The sequence below is a fragment of the Eptesicus fuscus genome, chromosome 19 (assembly GCF_027574615.1).
Source record: "Eptesicus fuscus isolate TK198812 chromosome 19, DD_ASM_mEF_20220401, whole genome shotgun sequence".
NCBI classification, from domain to species: Eukaryota; Metazoa; Chordata; class Mammalia; order Chiroptera; family Vespertilionidae; genus Eptesicus; species Eptesicus fuscus.
The window spans coordinates 10,803,838-10,822,789 of NC_072491.1; the positions used below are offsets into that span (position 1 = coordinate 10,803,838).

Here is an 18,952-nt window from a genome sequence, read left to right on the forward strand (position 1 = left end):
TGTTGAACAGGAAGCCAACTGGGGCTGATAACAACCTAGACAAAATTCAATGGCCTGCAATTAACGAGGCACGGCGCAGAGCTTGATGAAGGCTCTCCAGTGGAAGGGCCCAGAGCCAGGAGGAGGCACATGCTGGAATAGAACACACGCCATACTGCTTCTCACCCCTAACCTCATCCGTGCCCAGCAGTCAAGGGCCAGGATGCTGCATATCCGGCAGGATAGCATGGACCCTTGTCCAGTGCCTTGGCTAGTGACTCCCGGGCCATTGAACAATCAGTTCTGGCCGATGGCCAGGACCATGTGCACTAGCTTCATTTCACAGTAGCAATCCTGCCATGTATGGTATGCATGGCCACCATGAATACAAAGCCCGCTCAAGTCAAAGGCTCTGAAGGAGCAGAGCTTAAGGATGCACTGGTCCTCTTGGAGAAGGCCTCATGAACGTCCATGTTACAGACAGGCAGGAAAGGCCAGAGCCAAGAACAGGGCGCAGGCACATAGAGAAAGGCAGGGCACATCTGGAGCATGTGTGCTTAACAGATAAACAATAGGCGTGAGATCATATAACCTGTTGACACTAACGTAAAAAAAGCAAGGCCATGGGGAGGCCAAAGAACATGGTCCTAAACGCCATATTCTTGTAACTGAAGTTCACAGGGGAAAGAGCGCACAGAGGCCGACAGGAAGAGAAGGCAGCCAGCCCAACACCCGTGGTCCAGCAGGAGGTAGTAGGGAGACTTGTGCAGAGATTACTTGGACTTGTTGGCCGCAGGCTCGGGGGCCTCCACTGGCTGCTTCCCGGCGCCCTGCCTGGCCTCCTTTCCTTTCTCTGCACGGGCCCCTTCACTCATAAGGTAGTACTGCAGGGGATTGGGCCACAGCTCCTCATTGATAATCTCAACGATCTTGTCAGACTCAATGGAGCTGTGGTTTGAAAACCACCCAAAGAAGCTAGGGCTGTTGTCTGGGCTCCCCTGGCTCAGGGACTGGAGATCGTGTCCCGGGAGCCACTGGATTGGAGTAGAACGAGACACCACCTGACCTGAGGGGCCACACCCATATTCCTTGATGAGCACCTTATTTTGGAAATAGGGGTTGCGCTCGAAGTAGAACTTGATCTTGTAGCCCAGTCTGGCGAGGCCCAGCTCTTCCACCTCCAGGCTGTTCAGGTAGCCGAGCACTTCTTTGTCTTTGCTGTTCAGAAAGGAGGAGAGCTGGGGGTGGTTCTGCAAAGCCTGGCCCCAGAAGCCGGGGACACTCTGAATGAGGACGTTCCTGCGCTCTAAGTGGTGCAGCCGCAACTGCCCAAACTTGCGAGAGAGGCGAAGGTAGGCCCTGTCGGCCTGGGCGTTCATGGACTCCAGCTTCAGCTGGACGGACTCCAGCGTATCCATGCTGCCATCCGTCGTCGCCGGGGTCCCCGCCCCTGCGTCATCCTTCTCCACCGTCTGCTCCTCTTCCGCTGGGGCAGACGCACACTCCCCCGCGGGGTCTCTCCTGGGCTTCCCACCGGCTGTGGCCTGGGGGCCCTTCCCCACTGGGGCCTTCTTCCCGGCGTGCCCACGCAGGTTTCGAACGCGGGGGCCGTTCCTCAGCCTCCCCACGGTTCCCACGGTGCCTACGAAGACAGTGTCCGCCGCCAGGCGCTCGGAGAGGGAGGTGGCCTTCCCCAGGCCGAGCCTGGACGCAGCCTGCCCGCGCTCCCCCGCCGCTCGCAGCGCGAGGCCACAGTCCAGCGGGAGCCGGGAGGCGTCCTCCCCGGGCCCCGGGAGCGCGGCGCTTTCCAGGCCGCCCCACCCCGCGCCAGCCTGCACCTGTGCCGCCGCCGGGGTGTCCTCCCCGAGCCGCTGGCCCTGCGGGGGGTCCGGAGGGTCCGGGTCGCGCGGGGCGTGGTCGGCAGCGGCGCGCGCGCGGCCTTTGGCGCGGCCTTTGCCCCGGCCCTTGGCGCGGGAGGACTTGCGGCCCCGGCTTCGGCCGCTCATGATGGTGGCGGACGCGACTTCAAAGCCACGCTCCAACCTGGTTGCCTCTGGCGCCAGCTCGCGGTCCCAAGCGGAGGGCCTCGCCATGGCAACCGCTGACGTCACGACGGTGGGACGGGAGGTCGCGCGAGGGCCGCTGCGCCCGGTGATTGGCTCCGCCGCCGCCGCAGCTGCGCAGGAGCCCACCCTCGCGGGCGCCCCTACCCCCGTCTCCCCCCAATCTAGCTCACGGCGCTTCAGCAAGGCGGGTGTCTCCCTTTCATTTCTCCCCTCGGGTCTCGGGGTCTCAGAGAAACACGTGTAATTCCTCACACACTAGCCATCCCGAAGGGAGCATCCCATCTGCCCCATTATCTACTTTCTACACTAAACACCTTCAGTGCCTTCCATTATTTCCGGTGGCATCTATCATGGTGCAACTGCTATTGGCCTCCATGCCTCATCTTGGAGAGCCTCCAGGGCATGGAAAGGTGAGTGCCAGAATGCCAGGCCACAGAGCGATTGGATACGTTGGTGGGATGCTAACAGTAATGATAAGAATAATAGTAACTAGCCGAAACCGCTTTGGCTCAGTGGATAGAGCGTTGGCTGTGGACTGAAGGGTCCCAGGTTCGATTCCAGTCAAGGGCATGTACATGGTTGCAGGCACATCCCCAGTAGGGGGTGTGCAGGAGGCATCTGATTGATGATTCTCTCATTGATGTTTCTAACTCTCTATTCCTCTCTGTAAAAATCAATAAAATAGTTTGGCTCAGTGGATAGAGCGTCCTGTGGACTGAAGGGTCAATTCCGGTCAAGGGCATGTACATTGGTTGCAGGCACACCCCCATTAGGGGGTGTGCAGGAGGCAGCTGGTCGATGTTTCTCTCTCACCCGATGTTTCTCTCTATCCCTCTCCCTTCCTCTCTGTGAAAAATCAATGAAATATATATTTTTTAAAAAGAATAATAGCTAGTAGTATTTTGTATCATGAATTAGGCACTTTACTAAGTGCTTTATAAGCATTATGTCAATATGTGAAAGAGGTATTGTTATCATTCTTGTTTTCCAGGGGAGAACACTGTGGCTCAGGGACGCCAAGGAACATTCCTGAGGTTACACAGTAAGAGATGGAAGCCCAGTTCACACCCGAGCCTATCTGACTCATCACCTGTGCTTTATATTCACAAGTCCACCCAGGCTTGCTCAACTGTCAGTTACCTTGCTAGCATCACCCGGTCCTCTAGCTGCCTCAGGCCAGTTTACAGAGCTGGGCTGTCACTCAAGGTATAGGACCAGGAGTGAAGGCCTCCAAGTCAGAATTCCCGTGATGGGAGTAAGACAGGAATGTGGTCAGAGTCTGATTATCATTCAAGAAGCAGAGCAGGGTTTCCCAGGTTGAGGTTCAGGAGTAGAGACTCCATGGTGACAGTGAGGAGGCCACAGAAACTTCTTAGACTCCGCATGGAAACAGCCAGACCGCCTGTCTCACGTTTCCAGAGGGAGCCCTGGACCTTGCTCTTACTAGCCAGGTGATAGGACCAGAAGATATTTAAAACATCAACTGAAGCAGTCACATGAAATAGGGAGGCCAGTGGTGAGCACGTGACCAGTATGAACGTATGAATGAGAAGCTTTCGCAGTTGTCCTTTCAGGCTTAAAGGGAACAAGAAGTGCCTGGAAACCACCGAATGGAGAGAGAAGCTGCAAAGCCCCTGGGAGCCCTCTTACTCTCATCATCATGTGCGATGGTGAACCAGCAGCCTGGCAGCACCTGGGAGCTTGTATAAAATGCAGAATTCTAGGCCCTACCTCAGCCTACTAAGCCAGAACTTTTGTGTGTGTGACATTATATTATGTTAGTACAGTTTGGATAATATTATTATACTTAAAATCTTTTTTTCTTGAAATATTAATTTTTATTGCATATTAATACTATTATATTTAAAATAGTTTTTCTTGAAATATTCATATGTATTGCATGTAAATTTATTATATTTAAAATCATTTTTCTTGAAATAAACAAATTTTTTGAATAAAGTGAGGGTAAAAATAAACCAGAATTTAAATATTAACAAGGTCTTGGGTGATTTGTAGGCACATTAAAGTTGATGTAGACGGGAAAGGAGGAATTATTTTGATACAGGCAGACTTTACTTTAAGACATGCCAATACGAGTGACCTCGAACCTTCTCAAAGGCTATACAAATAGCCTGCAAAGCGCTACATGATGTAGCAAATTCTGTCCCCACCACTCCCCAACTGACCTCTCTGACCTCTCTGACCCCACCCCTTCCAGCAGCCTCCTTGCTGTTCTCACACTCTAGGTAAGCTCCTGCCTCCTTTGCACTGCTCTTCTTTTGCCTTACATGCTCTTCACTCAGATATGGTCAGTCGCCTTAGCTGGCTACCTTCACACTTTGCTTCAATGCCACCTTCTCAATGACTAGCCAATGTATAATGACCACCCATCCCCATCCCTCTTACCCTGCTCTACTTTTTCTTTTTTCATAGCAGTTATCACCTTCCAACACACTATACCAATTATTTTTTAATATATTTCTTTATTGATTTCAGAGAGAAGGAGAGAGATAGAAACATCAATGATGAGAGAGAATCATTGATCGGCTGCCTCCTGCACACCCCATACTGGGGATTGAGCCCGAAACCCAGGCATGTGCCCTTGGCCAGAATCGAACCTGGGACCCTTCAGTCCGCAGGCTGACGCTCTATCCACTGAGCCAAGCCGGCTAGGGCCACTATACCAATTATTATGTTTATTAGCTATCTCTCTTCTAGAATGTCAGCTCCATGGGGGCAGGGATCTTTGTTGGTTTTTTTTTGTGTGTGTGGTTGTTGTTCATATGTGCCTATAACAATGTCTGATACATGAAGAGTATTCATTGAACAATCGTTGAAAAAACCAATCAAAGAATTTTTGAAAAAGGGTTTATACATTGATTGTCTGAAATTCATAGTGCTCCTTTTTTCCCCACAGAAGCTATGTTATAGATGGTTATATACTCAGATCAACACTGGAAACCTATTGAACTCATAATTTAGCAAATATATATATATATTTATATATATTTATTTATATATATATATAGCAAATATATATATTGTTAAGGATACCATTCAGGGACAGTTGTTAGGTGAAAATTTAAAATGATAAGTTTTAAAAATTGAATTAGGGGATTAACCCAAGGATTACCTTAAGTTCCTTTTGAAGGCCCTTTCATAATCACTCCTTTCCAAGGCCTTCTTGATCTTCCCAGACCATAATAAGCAGCTCTGTCCTTGATCTCATGGGGAATTCATTAACCGCAATATTCATTTGGCAATGAGACATGCAGTTTTGTGCCAGTCCTTGTACAAAATTGCCCCTGAAGCTGAATAACCGCAGTCTGGAACGCTCTGTAAATCTCAGAAAACATTTAAAACATCAACTGACACCGTCACATCCTTTTATAAACTGAAAAAATTGATGGGTTGGCCCACTTCTCAGAGCGCTCACAGCTTGACCAACCTCTGCTGTCCAGAGCCTTAATCCAGCATCAGCATCTGCGTCATTTAACACCCACCCAGGGCTAAGCCACTGCAGGATTAACATGGGATGGACCACTGCAAAACGAGGTTTATTACACAATCTGCCTTGAGCCTTGTTTCATCATGCCAGAGAGATAAGCATCACAGTATCTAGCATGGGCCTTGCACATTTTAGTCCTTATAATGAAAGTTCACTTCTATTTTAGACTTCATACAGTGCCATCTTCTAATCTAATTGATCCCCACAACCACTCCATTGGGGTGCAGTTAAAATTTGGTTACTGCTATACAAAAAGGTTCTCCGCTTTTCCCAAGGTCACACAGCTAATCAATGGTTTTAGCCCAGGCGATTCTATTGCAGCACACAGGCTCTCAACCACAAATCCATGATGTAAAATTATTGTTAGAGAAATTAAAATATCAAACTCTCCCTAGTGTGTAAAAATACCTTTCAATTTTCAAAAACTATATATATAAGTATGCATACACATGCATACACACATATATTTATATACATACAAACACACACATCAGTTAGTCATGAATCATTTTTCCATGCAGTATATACCTGCTATGGTAATATTCAACACTGGTGAGTTTAGTTTCAACAGTTCAACAGTTTGGGAATAAAGACTCTATCTCTATTTGCACTGCATTTGTCATAAGCATTCTGTGAATAGTATGAGAAAAATCAAGTTTACTATCATGAACTCATAAATCTGAGGGTGTTTTGACCTTTTCCCAGTAATTAGAAGCTTGACTCCATAATATGAGCATTTCGTTGATTCTTTTATTATTTTTTTATCCTCACCCAAGGATATGTTTTGAGAGAGAGAGAGAGAGAGAGAGAGAGAGAGAGAGACATCGATCGGTTGCCTCCTATACATACCCCAACTCAGGCTCAAACTCCCAACCTAGGTATGTACCCTGACTGTGAATCGAACCCACAGCCTTTTGGTGTACAGGCCCATGCTCCAACCAACTGAGCCATCAGACCAGGGCTAATTGATTCTTTTATATGTGATATTTCATCAACAGCAAATGCTAAATACTCATAAAAACACTTTTCAAAATATTAGGATAACTAGTCTTTACTTTTGTTGTCTGAAAATTGTACTTCCTCCCTTCCTTTTAAGGTCTGTTTTCCTTGAATCCTAGAAGTCAGCAACTGGGGGAAAGACATTCCAGTTATCCAGCCTATTCCCCAGCGGAGAGAACAATATTCCCCACAGTCTCTCTGGTTGTGCTTGAAGATCCCAGACTTGACATTTTTAGCCACAGGGCTTTTCTCTCTCCCCAAGGAGGTAGTTCAGTCTAGTATATGGCAGTGAGAATTGCTTACTGTAGGGAATTTTGCCAACCAACCCTCCTAGGTTATGGAGCATCATGGAAAAGGATGGGGTTTCATAGGGAATATTTTCAAAGCCAAGGAGGAAGAGAAAAATCTGCCTTTTATGGTAAATTTCAAAAACTACTTGAACTTAAAATTTTGAGAAATGTGCCTAGTTTTTCCCAGTTCCCCCCCAAAAAAGCAAAATTTTATAGAACTCTTAAGTCATTTGGTTCATACCATATAAGTAGCTGTAAGATAATTTAAAATATTAACAGATGTATTCTTCCTTTTTACCCTACAACATTTTCACCATTAAAATTAGATCTCTAGCCCTAACCGGTTTGGCTCAGTGGATAGAGCGTCGGCCTGTGGACTGAAAGGTCCCAGGTTCGATTCCAATCAAGGGCATGTACCTTGGTTGCGGGGCGCATCCCCAATAGGAGGTGTGCAGGAGGCAGCTGATTGATGTTTCTCTCTCATCGATGTTTCTAACTCTCTATCCCTCTCTCTTCCTCTGTGTAAAAAAAATCAATATATATTTTTAAAAATTTTAAAAATTAGATCTCTAGCCTGAGGCTTTTGTCCTAGAGAAGGGAATATACCAAAGAACCCAGCAGAATTCAGCAAGTCATAGTCTTCACTTTGAATTTCAAAATAGGCTATTGAGAGGGGAAGGTATAATAGCATTGAAGAAGGGGGAACAATTTAGCTCATCAAAGGAAAATCCTGGAGCAATAAGCTCATAGAGTTTGTAACTTAAACCATAGTGGAAGAAAAATGTGTGAGGATATACAAGCCATATCTCCAGCACACAAAGAGACCTAGGATTGAGGAGCTTGGAAAAATTTAGAGAGTGTAGTTGGTGCAGGATCTTGAGAAGAGATTCTCAAAATTACTCCTCCAGGGGTCAAAACCCTTGGGGAGTTAGCAGAGACCATCCTCTCTGGAAAAGGTAGAGAGCTGAGAAGGCTGGTTCCCAACTTGAAATTCAGACAAGACATCTTCTCAGAGGGCCTCATTCCACCACAGGGCAGCCAGGAGAGTACAAACGGAAGTGCAGGGTAAGTGTTGCCAAAGGAACCTCCGGAATGGCCTGTCCCACCCTCCATCTACCCTATGTGCAGTCCCTCAAGGCCTCAGAATGAAGTGCAAGAGCAGCTAACATTCTCCATGTTTAGTAGACAGAGGCCAGGAGGATGGCTAAGAACATATGGGGGATCCAAATGGGCCTCTCATGCTCAACCAAAAAGGATAACAGACTAAAGGACTTGCCAGAAACCATGACGGACTCGCTGCATTAGTGGACACAGTGGGAGTAGAAGCAGATTCCCAAGGCCAAGCAAGCCCAGCTAAGCCTCACAGAGGCCAGTACAGACAGAAAACAAGATTCACACCAGACCCTCCTTCGTCAATGCCAGGATGCAAAACCCTTAGCAACAGACTGGTGAGTTTCATTCTGTTCCCTGCTACCAAGTGCATACAGAATTTTCCTGAGAGCCAAACCCTCCTCTTGCTTTCTTTCATCTTTTATTTTGTCTCCTCTTACTTTCTGTGCTTCCCCCACACATTGCTGTGTTTAGAGAAACCAGTCCAGTTGCTTTTAAAACTATTTTTCCTGTGTTGAGCCCTCCCCCATTCACACGGGTACAAAGCGGAGTCCCGGGAGAGTTAAGCTATGTTTTCCTCTCAGAGTGACTCTGCACCTCAGTTTCTCCCCGGGGTCAGAGATGGCTCTCCGGATCGGGGTTCAGGTACAGGACCAGGCAGGCGCTGTAAGTGAATGAAGCAGGCCCAGTGCACATCCTTAGAGAACGGAAGAGGGGAGCGGGCCCATCTCAGGCTGGCAGTTGCCACTCAACTCCAGCTGATGGTGGCCAGGGAGAAATCCGCATTTCTGTGCAAATTCTCACTGTGAAAATCCTGTGGGAGCCGAACAGCACAGCTCTGCTTATGAGCCGCACTTCGCGACCCTATTCTACACCGTTGTTGTTTTTAAGTTTTTAAGTGAAGTCATGAGCAAATGTCTGGAAATTATACTACTTCCTCCAATGGAGAGAGATTTTTATGGCTATCACTCAAGAGAAGCCTCTGAAAATGAAGGGCAGTGATATGACTCAAGGTAGGACTCTAGCTGGTGTTAGGGTGGGTCTGGATTTGATGGCAACTAGGAGACATGGGCACAAGTAAGGGATGCAATTTTTATCAAGCAAGATTTTTATCTTTCTTCATTTTAAACTTCAATATGATGATGGCTATTTTTAGCTGGTTTTATTTTTTCAACCATAGGACTCTATGCTACCTCTGATTTCTTTTTTCTTTTTTTAAATATATTTTATTGATTTTTTACAGAGAGGAAGAGAGAGGGATAGAGAGTTAGAAACATCAATGAGAGAGAAACATCAATCAGCTGCCTCCTACACACCTCCCATTGGGGATGTGCCCACAACCAAGGTACATGCCCTTGACCAGAATCAAACCTGGTACCCTTCAGTCCAAAGGCTGATGCTCTATCCACTGTGCCAAACCGGTTAGGGCTACCTCTGATTTCTTAACATGTGTAGTATAGACTCCAAAAACACTTCTCTCTCTACAGGATGAAGTCTTCAAAAGCCTTCCAAGCTGCTGGCTGTCCCCAGCAGCCGCATCTGCAGATCTTTACTGAGTGACTAACACACTCCTGACATAAACGGTAAACTTGAGTGAATAATTTCCTCTCTGGGTTATTTTTTCCTCCCCTTCTTAATCAATACCCACATAATTGATCAGGTGGCCCATATGGCCCCTCTGATTCACACATTAAGACAATTAGGACAGCAGCCAGGTAATTGCTCAAGCTGGCATTTTTCCCAAGACAAGAAAACCTGATGCTTTGTCTTCCTCAGAAAAAGCCAGCTCCATCTGGTCTTGGGTATAATGCAATACTAATTCATTCAACATCCAGCAAAAAAAATGGGTATCACCCTATTTAGAGAAAATATTGAGTAAAAGTGAATTATGTGGCAGTAAGTTTCCCACTGAAGAATTCAGACTGAAATGTGATAGTAAAAAAAATCTAACATGAGAAGAGTGAATATACGGTGTCTACTAAGATTTTACCCACACTCTGAGAGGGAGATGCTCGTTACTGGAGAGTAACCAAACTCCCCTTCTCGGGGACCAAATATCAGAGAGAGGACGAGCTTGGAGGCTGGGGGATCCTCACAATTATGAGTTCTAAAATGATTAGGAGGGGAAGACTTAGAAATACAAGGCCAAGTACATAGAAAGAGCGACGATTTCTTTTCTGGCACCAGGACCTATAGAGAGTACCCTCCCATGCGGCATAGGAGAATATAACTAAAGCTAAAGAGTATGTCGTGATTGCGGAGACTTCTGGAATGTTAGCTACTCCCAGCATGGGATCCGTGAGTTGGAAACCAACGGGAAGCAAAACAAGTAGCAATTTGATCACAGATTTATTATTTTCTTTAGAACAGAAAGAGAATGTTTACATTCTGTGGCAAACATATGACCTATAGTTGGAGGGGCCAGGAGATTTGACATATGTATTCTCTTAACTCCAAGTCCATCCCCACCTCCACCCCCAGCAGGAGCATGGGAGGAGCCTAGAACCACTGCAGCAGGAAGAGTCCTGGAGATGACAGTGTACCCGGAGTGGGCATCCTGCAGAAGGTTAACAAGCATGCGAGAGACCGCTGCAGTACCCGGCAGCCTACCCACCACTACACAGCGGAGAACTGAAATTAAACAAAAGTGCTTCTGGGAAGAAGATGACAAATATTCTTCTTGTCTCTCATCTTCCATTACTCAAACCAATTAAAAAGAAAAAGCAATCAATTTCCCAATTTATCATAAAACAATATTTCAGCGACCGATGATGTTTTAAAAAATTGCTACCATATGCCTTGTGTATGACTCTAGTAAATGAATTCTTTCATCATCAAGAGAGTTTATATGACACTAGAGGCCTGGTGCATGAAATCCATGCATGGGTAGGGTCCCTAGGCCTGGACAGCAATCAGGACTGGTGGGGGCCTTCCGGCTGCTGGCTGGGGCCTTCCTTTGTTCCATGCCACCCGCTGGTGGTCAGTGCATGTCATAGCGAGTGATCGAACTCCTGGTCTTCCAGTCAAACTCCCACAGGGACAATTTGCATATTAGGCTTTTATATATATAGATTGTCTTAATGATGAAAGAACTCATTTGCTAGAAGAGAACCTGGGAAAAGTCATGTTAAGAATCATGCTGGCATAATTCACATTTTCCTAAGGGCCTGTCCTTCTGGCCTTAATTATATCATTCAGTCATGACTGAAAGTATTACAAACCACCCTGACACTACACACAGTTAATAAAGTAGCATGTCACTTTAAAATTAAAAGAGAAAATTTCTTTTATGAGATTACGTACTTCAGATGGGATAGGGTGGGATCATGTGTGATGAGGGAGGCAGTTAGCAAGAAAGAGCGGCCACAGGCAGGGGCCTGACATATGAGTCAGCATGCACTGTGATTTAAAGAAATCCTACCCAGACCTACGTGATTTTGAACTCAGAAAAACAAGCCCACTTGTTGACAAGAAGCAACAATGGTGAAGTAAAAGATAAAGGAACTGTGGCCGAAACTGGTTTGGCTCAGTGGATAGAGCGTCGGCCTGTGGACTCAAGGGTCCCAGGTTCGATTCCGGTCAAGGGCATGTACCTTGGTTGCGGGCACATCCCCAGTAGGGGGTGTGCAAGAGGCAGCTGATCGATGTTTCTAACTCTCTATCCCTCTCTCTGTAAAAAAATCAATAAAATATATTTTTTAAAAAAAATAATAAATAAATAAATAAAGGAACTGTGCCTGAATTAGTTGCCTATTGATGCTGGTAATAAATTAGTGGCTTAAATGTGGGAGCACCGTTCATCCCGGTCAGCCAAGCAGCTGTGGACCCGCCCTCTGAGCGGCTGCTCCCTGGTCCAGCATTCACCTCTCCAGGGGACCCAGACGGGGACAATAGCACTGAGAGGCGGCGAAGTAGGCCTCAGTTCCACGGCCATGAACCTGCATGACTCCTGGGTCTACATATAGAAGCCACTTTTATGAGGGGAAATTCTGAGATATTAAACTTTGCCTTCATTCATGTGCCCAAAGTGTCTACCACTCCACCATTAGAAAGTTGTGCCACCTGATAATAGCCATGTGGTACTAGGAATTATGAATTGTTCTTCCAAGTTATGACTTATTCCCATCTAGTAGGTCTCTAGATCTAGACCGCCCTCAAAGCCGAAGATGAGAAAGAGTGGGGGCATCTGCAAAAGTCCTGTGTAGTCCGAAGACTTCCTAGGATTCTAATCCAGGTGAACAAGAATACTCTTCTCCGAGGACCATTCTGAGGATCCAAGCATTGAGGGTGATGGTTATATCGTGTACAGTGGTCCTCAAACTGTGCTCCAAGGAGCTCTTGAGGTTCCATAAAGTTGTCTCAGAAAGAGCCAGAGGGACATACACTCATACATGCTCTTACCCTCATTCCTGGGACTTGCCAGGCTAGCGAAGGCTAAGATAAGAAACGGGGCTTTCAGTGATGAGGCTCTCAAGGGGGAAGAGAGAGAAGAGTTCCTTTTGATATAATAATACACGAAATCTGCACAAGGAGGGTCCATTTTAGTAGTCTGGAAGATTTGTCTGCCAAGTACTTGTTTCACCTGAGGTTATAAATGGTTCTACCTCACTCTTACTCTTCACGACCAGTTCAGAGATGGAACTGAATGATTGAGAGGAGAAGGGTGGGAGGAAGTTAAAGAGGCAGTTCTAGGGGAGGAACAAAAAAGAGAGGGTGTCGAAGGGGGAGGTTTGTTCTCCGTGCCACCAAAAAGGTGGCCATGTTGTCAAGCCCATGACTCTTGAGGTGAGGATGGTTGAGTGTTGGACAGGCACCTCTCTGAGGCTCCTACCTCCCTCTGAACTCTTTGGGATCCAGTGTGCTCCGGAATGGCTGCTAGTACGGCTTTCTAGCGAGCACTGTTGGTGTACCACTTCCTTGCACAGTAGCAGTGAATGCACATCCATAAAAGGCATCCACTTAAGATTTACTTGGAGTTTTTGAAACAAAAGCTTGACATCTCACAATTTAACCCAATCTTCCAATTTCCTGGGAAAGGAAATAGGAGCCCAGATGAAAAGGCTGGCCTAAGGTCACGAAGAGAACCAGCCGAAAGTTGGACCCAGAACCAGGACTTTTGGCCCCGGTCCGGTGTCCCTCCTCAACAGCTCTCTACCCCTGATCCTCAAGCTCCCCTCTCTGGTGCTCACAGCCCCATCCGTTCACTAGGTGACCTCGCTTCCGGTTCACATGGAGGAGGCTGAGATGTTCGGATTGTGCCGCAGCATCACCCTGCTTGGAAAGGAACCAAGCCCTCCCCTTCCAGTGTTCGCGAGGCTCATCTAAAGCCTCAGCACCGGAGGCTGTGAGCTTCTGCTCCACCTGCGTTCCCTTCGCCCTCAGGCCTCTTCCTTTCGGGCCTGCCTTGTACTCCTTTGCAATGCCTCCCTGGCTTGTCAGGCTGGTGCAGCCCACTAGCTGGCTGCCAGTTGGATTTTCTGTGGGTTTGCCACGTTGCAGTGACAGGGCTGTGTAGAGAGGCCCAGATGCTGCAGCATAAGTAAACAGCACATCTGGGACCTGGAAGGGGTCCAACTGCATATTACCGAAAAAGCTGGGGTGGAAACCGAGCCAAATGACACACAGCTGGAAACCGTGAAGTTGGGAGTGAGGTGGGGAAGCAGTTCAAGAAGAGCGAGAAAGAAAGAAATGGGAAGGGAGAGAAAAAAGATCAAACCAGGGATTACTCTTGTTGGGAAGACTCTGGGTTTCATTTGCTGAGAAGCAGACCCATGGTTTGCACAACCGCTGAATTAAGAGCATGCCTACAAAAATGACAGTTTGTAATGGACCTCACCCCACAGAGGCTGCTGAGGGCTGGGAGCTTTACCCCTAGACATCTGGTTGCCTTCGATGTGTCAGTTTGGTCACCTCCTAGCTACTCGAATCTATAAATGGCCTCATAGTGAGCAGGGTGAAGGAGTTCAGGCCTGCACGGGTGAGAACCCCAGGCTCCCTGCCCGGGATCACCCGGTGTTTGGGAAGCTTAGTGAGTTCTCAGGCTCCTGGGCAGACTCCGCTGAGGATGCCGGCCATGAACAGGCAGAGAATGAAAGAAGAGGCCAGGGAGGAGGAGGAGGTACAGTGATGTCACTCTCTTCCAGCCCAGGGGCCCAGGCTGATGACTCACTGAGTGAATAAGCAACGGCTGCCGAGGGCACTGCTCACACCCACACCCAAGGCCAGAGACTAAAAGCTACAATGACGTCACCAAGCAGAGGAGAGGAAGTTTAAGTGAAGGGGAAATTAGGGCAAAAGAAAGAGAAAAAAGTCCATTTCTCTCCCTTTTCATGGAAATCAAATGCACGGATTATCCTTCTTAATGAGTAGCTTCGTTTAATCTCCTGGATTAGAGATACCCCAAATTAAACCTTCAAGAGATGCCAGAATACAGATTTTCTAAACAAAGCACAATATTGCAGGGCCAAACTTTCCTAGATCCTTCAGCCGCTGCCACCTAGTCCGCGTCCTGTGGCAAGTGATGCAAGGTGCATGAGTCCTGCTGTGCTATGGAGAATCAAGGTCCCTCCCACCCACTTGGGGCTGAATTCGAAGGCCTTAAAATGCAGGCTTGTTGTTTTGTAAGGAAAGCAGATGACTAAACAAAATGGCCCTCGAGAGGCAATACTCGTTTGGTGGAGATTCCAGGTGTCCTGCATACTCAGGAAATCTGAAAGGATAAGGGACTTTCTTTGGGTCTTGGTTGGGAAAGGTTCCTAATGGGCAGTAGTTGCACTTTGGAGAAACTCTCAAAATGGTTGAATCCTAACTCAAGGACTAATCTTGGATACTGATGCATAGTGTGTAGGTTTCCAGCATTCCAGTGGAGGGAGACACCAGTTGACCTTCCCAATATCACCTATAGTGATTCTGAAATCTTTTAATAACACATATTTAGGGAGTACGGTTCAAAGTAGACATGATGCAGTTACAGACCTAGGCCTAATTTTAAAGCCTATGTTCATTTATTTGAGAAACTAGTGGCCCGGTGCACGGATTCGTGCACATTGAAAGGAAATTAACTAGAAGAAATATTTTTAATATTGCTATTCGCCCTTTCTTTATAATAGAAGTGTCAACCAAATTCACAATCGACAATGACAGATCGAAACACACACGTGCGATTGGCACCAACAAGTTTTATATGTATTGCTCATGCACAGTCAATGTTTATTTTTAAATTGCCAGTGTGTGTCATATGTACTGGCTGGTCAGACGGTCAGATGGATGGACAGACAGATGGTCAATCACTTAGCCTTTTATATATGTAGAAAATATTTATTGAGCGTTTTCTAAGAACCAGGCATTATGCTGGAAGCTGGGAGTAAACTGTTGAGTGGAACAAAGCCCTGCCCTCATGGAGCTTATCATTTAGCAACCAGGGTCCTGCACCCATCGGGACAGTGAAGCACAGCTGTTCACTTCATTCAACGTTAATTTCTTGGAGCACCAGTCAATTCTAGGCTAAGAGGGGGAAAAAAGGCTACAAGGCTCTAAAAATATTCCATGCCTCAAAATACAATTATATTTAGAAAAACCTTAATTTTGTGGCATTTCAAGAATGCAGAAACTGCATAAGGGGAGGTAAGCCAGAATTCTTCTTGTAGCCTGATTATTAATTTGTGGCTTACAATCTCCTATGGGAAACTCCAAACCAAAGTGGTATTTAGGGGAAGAGGGCAAATTGGGGAGTTTGAATTTAATGGAAGGTATGTTCCCTAAAAGCATCTCATAATTCAAAATCCAAACAATTCAAGAGCAGTCCTGACCATGGATAGCTGGTGGGCCCAGGAGGACGGGCGGCGGAGGGGGGGGAGGGAGAAGTTGGGGAGCAGTGTGAGTGCTGTTACCAACTGAAATGACATTGCCACAAGCACTAGCAGAGACACCATTCACCGTCTGTCCTGCTGCTGCTTTGAAATTAGATGATTCTTGTCTCCTTCTTTCTTGATTTAGTTTGGGGGCCCTCCAGATCCTTCTGCACCCTGCTCCCTGCAGGGAGTGCATCCATATGGAAACTTCAACAAGTCTCCTTGCCTTCTGGCTTCCGGGCAGGTTCCACCAATGAGCAGCACCTTCAAGAAATCAGGGGCGCAGAGGAGGCAGGTTGGGGCCTCTATCCCAGGACCCCTTCTCTGCCAGACTGCGGTGGGTGGGTCAGCAGTATTTCTCCACCGAAAACCCCAGCTCCATACAGCTGCCCTCCCAGGGGGTTCAGTACTTGCTTACTCTTGGGTCTTCTCTACTCTTGGAGGGGAGATGGGTACTATTCCTTGCCGTTTCCCTACACTCTGCCTCCACCTTTGTGAGTAGTTCTTTATTTTGTCCAATTTAAGTACAGGATGCCGTATATTTCCTGCTGGGACTATGACAAATAGAGGAATTTATATTACCGCAAATGTTGTACCTTGAGGGAGGTTTTATTATTATTTTCATATTCCATGATTTCAAATTTGTTTGGTTCAAATTTGCATGAAAAAGCACTACGTTTCAAAAGATCCACAGGCCCCATCTGCATCTGTAAAAGGGCCAAAAATCCAGGGTTACAACAACCTGATTCCCGCTCTGGCTTAAACTATTATCCTTGATGACTTTGGGGACTTTCCTTCCTGCTTTATTTTTAGCCTAAATAGTAGATGCTAGGTCGCCCAGTGACATTACTCCTGCCCTAGCTTCATTAACTCCTTGGCAAAAAAGGGTGAACAGACTTTATGGTCAGTGCATGGAGGCAATCATCCCGCTGCCTTTCCAGTCATTGGAATCCCATTCCCAGGCAACAATGATCTCCGAAATATCCAGAAACAGGCATGTGGCACCTCTTCGCCTTCCACCGCAGCACGGGGTTTGGTTTCTGTTTGGCTCCATTTCCCTCTTCCTGGTCACCGACTCGGCGGCAGACAGTTTGGCTTCCCCTACAGCTCAGCAAAGACAAAACAGACCGTTTGGCTGTGGGGCCGGCGGGTGTCTGCCACCCAGAGCCGTGGCACATCTGAGTTATGGACAGGACTCAGCCTTTCAGCATTCCCCACCTCCTTCTGGAACTCTCCACCCATCCACTCATTCTTGCTCATTGGTGCCATTTCCACTTGATCATTTGCAAGGCGGCCCATCTGAAAGCGAAGTGGGAAAGGGCAGCCAGCCATTTCCTGAGGCTCGCGTCCAAGGAACGCGGATTTAAGTGGAAAGGCGGGGACAGTGACCCATTTCCTAAGGGGCAGGCGACTCTTTTACATAAACTAGTCGCTGAACCCTTCCAATACTTCTCTGTCGACTGCGGATAGTATCAATACCTATTTCAATGGCTGTCAGGAAATGAAATGAAACAATAGCAGTGAAGCTTCTATGGAGGTGTGTGCACAGGGATAGCTGTTACCAGTGAGCCCCTTGGTGCTTTTTCTACTACACTTTGAACCTGTTCAGATTCAGCACACACCCCACCTCCCAATGCATGGCTACCAACATGTAGAACCACACAGGATTCCCCCTGCCAGTGGGCATGTCTAGATTTGCTAATTCCAGAGGTTACATCTTTCCGTCCCACACAGATGTTGGATGTATAAACCCACCATTACAGGGGCAGTGCCCTAGGCACACAAGCTTTCCCCTTTTCAAAGCATTGGGTTTGGTTGGGTTTAAGATTTAGGATGAGCTGGGCTTCTCTGCTGCCTCCCTGATGATGAGAAGCCAGAACAACACTGTTCAGCCCATAGAGCTATCCAGCACCTAACCCTTCCGATATTCCTCTTTATCTACTACTGCTCTATTGGAATCATTTTCATGATTTACCCCTTGTCTCTCCAAAAGCTACAAAATTTAAATCTTTGGGGGGAATGGATAACATTGAAGAATTTTAAGCAAAGACTGTTCAGACTTAGATCTTTAAAAGAGCATCCTAGGAGCCACACGAAGGGGAGGAAGGGCGGGCATAACTATCGCACGAGGTGATCTTGTGAAAATGCACATTGTTTTGCTTTTCTTAAAAGATTTTATATTGGTTTTTAGAAAGAGAGGGAGAGAGAGAGAGGGGGAGAAACATCGATGTGAGAGTGTGACATCAATCGGCTCCCTCCTGCACTTCACCCTACCGGGGATCAAGCCTGCAACTGGGGCATGTGCCCTGACTGGGACTCGAACTGGCAGCCTTTTGGTGCATGGGACGACACCCAACCAAACTGAGCCACACTGGCCAGGGTGGGGGCCTGACATTCTGTAATTCTAATCAGTACTGCTGGTCCATGAATCTACATTCTGACGAAGGACCCTGCCCGTGTGCGCTCTTTTTCGGTACAACTCCCAGCACAGTGCCCAGTATAATTAGCGGGTGTTGCTCAGTGGTTAGAGCGTCAGCCCACACACCGAAGGGTCAAGGGTACGTACCTGGGTTGCAGGCTCCATCCCCAGCCACAGTCAGGTTGCAGGCTCCATCCCCAGCCACAGTCTCTCTCTCTCCCCCTCTTCCCTCCTCCCCCGCCCCGCTCCCTCCCTCCTTTCCACTCCCTTTAAAAAGCAGTGGAAAAAATATCCTAAGGTGAGGATTAACAACAACAACAAAATTAGCGAGTTGAATGATTGCTTTCCAATAATGCTGATGTTGATGGGTGACAATGAAAACATAGAGATATTAAATTACTGAAAATGTGCCCCTAAGATTTCCAAATGCTCCGTTCTTGTTTGCGGGTGAAGAAAACCCTAGGTTTACCCATCTTAGTTTAGGTTTTGCTCTCCAACAATTTCAGACTGTTTTTAAGGGGCTACCCAATCAATTATTTTCACTGGATTTTTATTATTTTTTTTTTTTAGTTTAATAAAATAACGGGTCAATTCAGTGAAAATATCGTCACCACAATGGTATTGACAGATCAATCAATGCCCCTTGTAAAGAGGACTGGGTGTCAGAATGACAAAGGTCCTTTTCCCAGTCGCCTCTTCTTCCCCTCGTCTGCCGTGACAGCAAAGGCATT

General features: G+C 46.9%; 1 protein-coding gene across 1 annotated transcript; it reads right to left on the reverse strand.

The window, feature by feature from the left end:
- Positions 1-752: 752 nt before the first annotated feature.
- TSPYL5 (TSPY like 5) lies at positions 753-1,985 on the reverse strand. Its single transcript, XM_054708651.1, has one exon. It carries the CDS (start codon positions 1,983-1,985, stop codon positions 753-755), a length of 1,233 nt encoding a protein of 410 aa, XP_054564626.1.
- Positions 1,986-18,952: the final 16,967 nt, after the last annotated feature.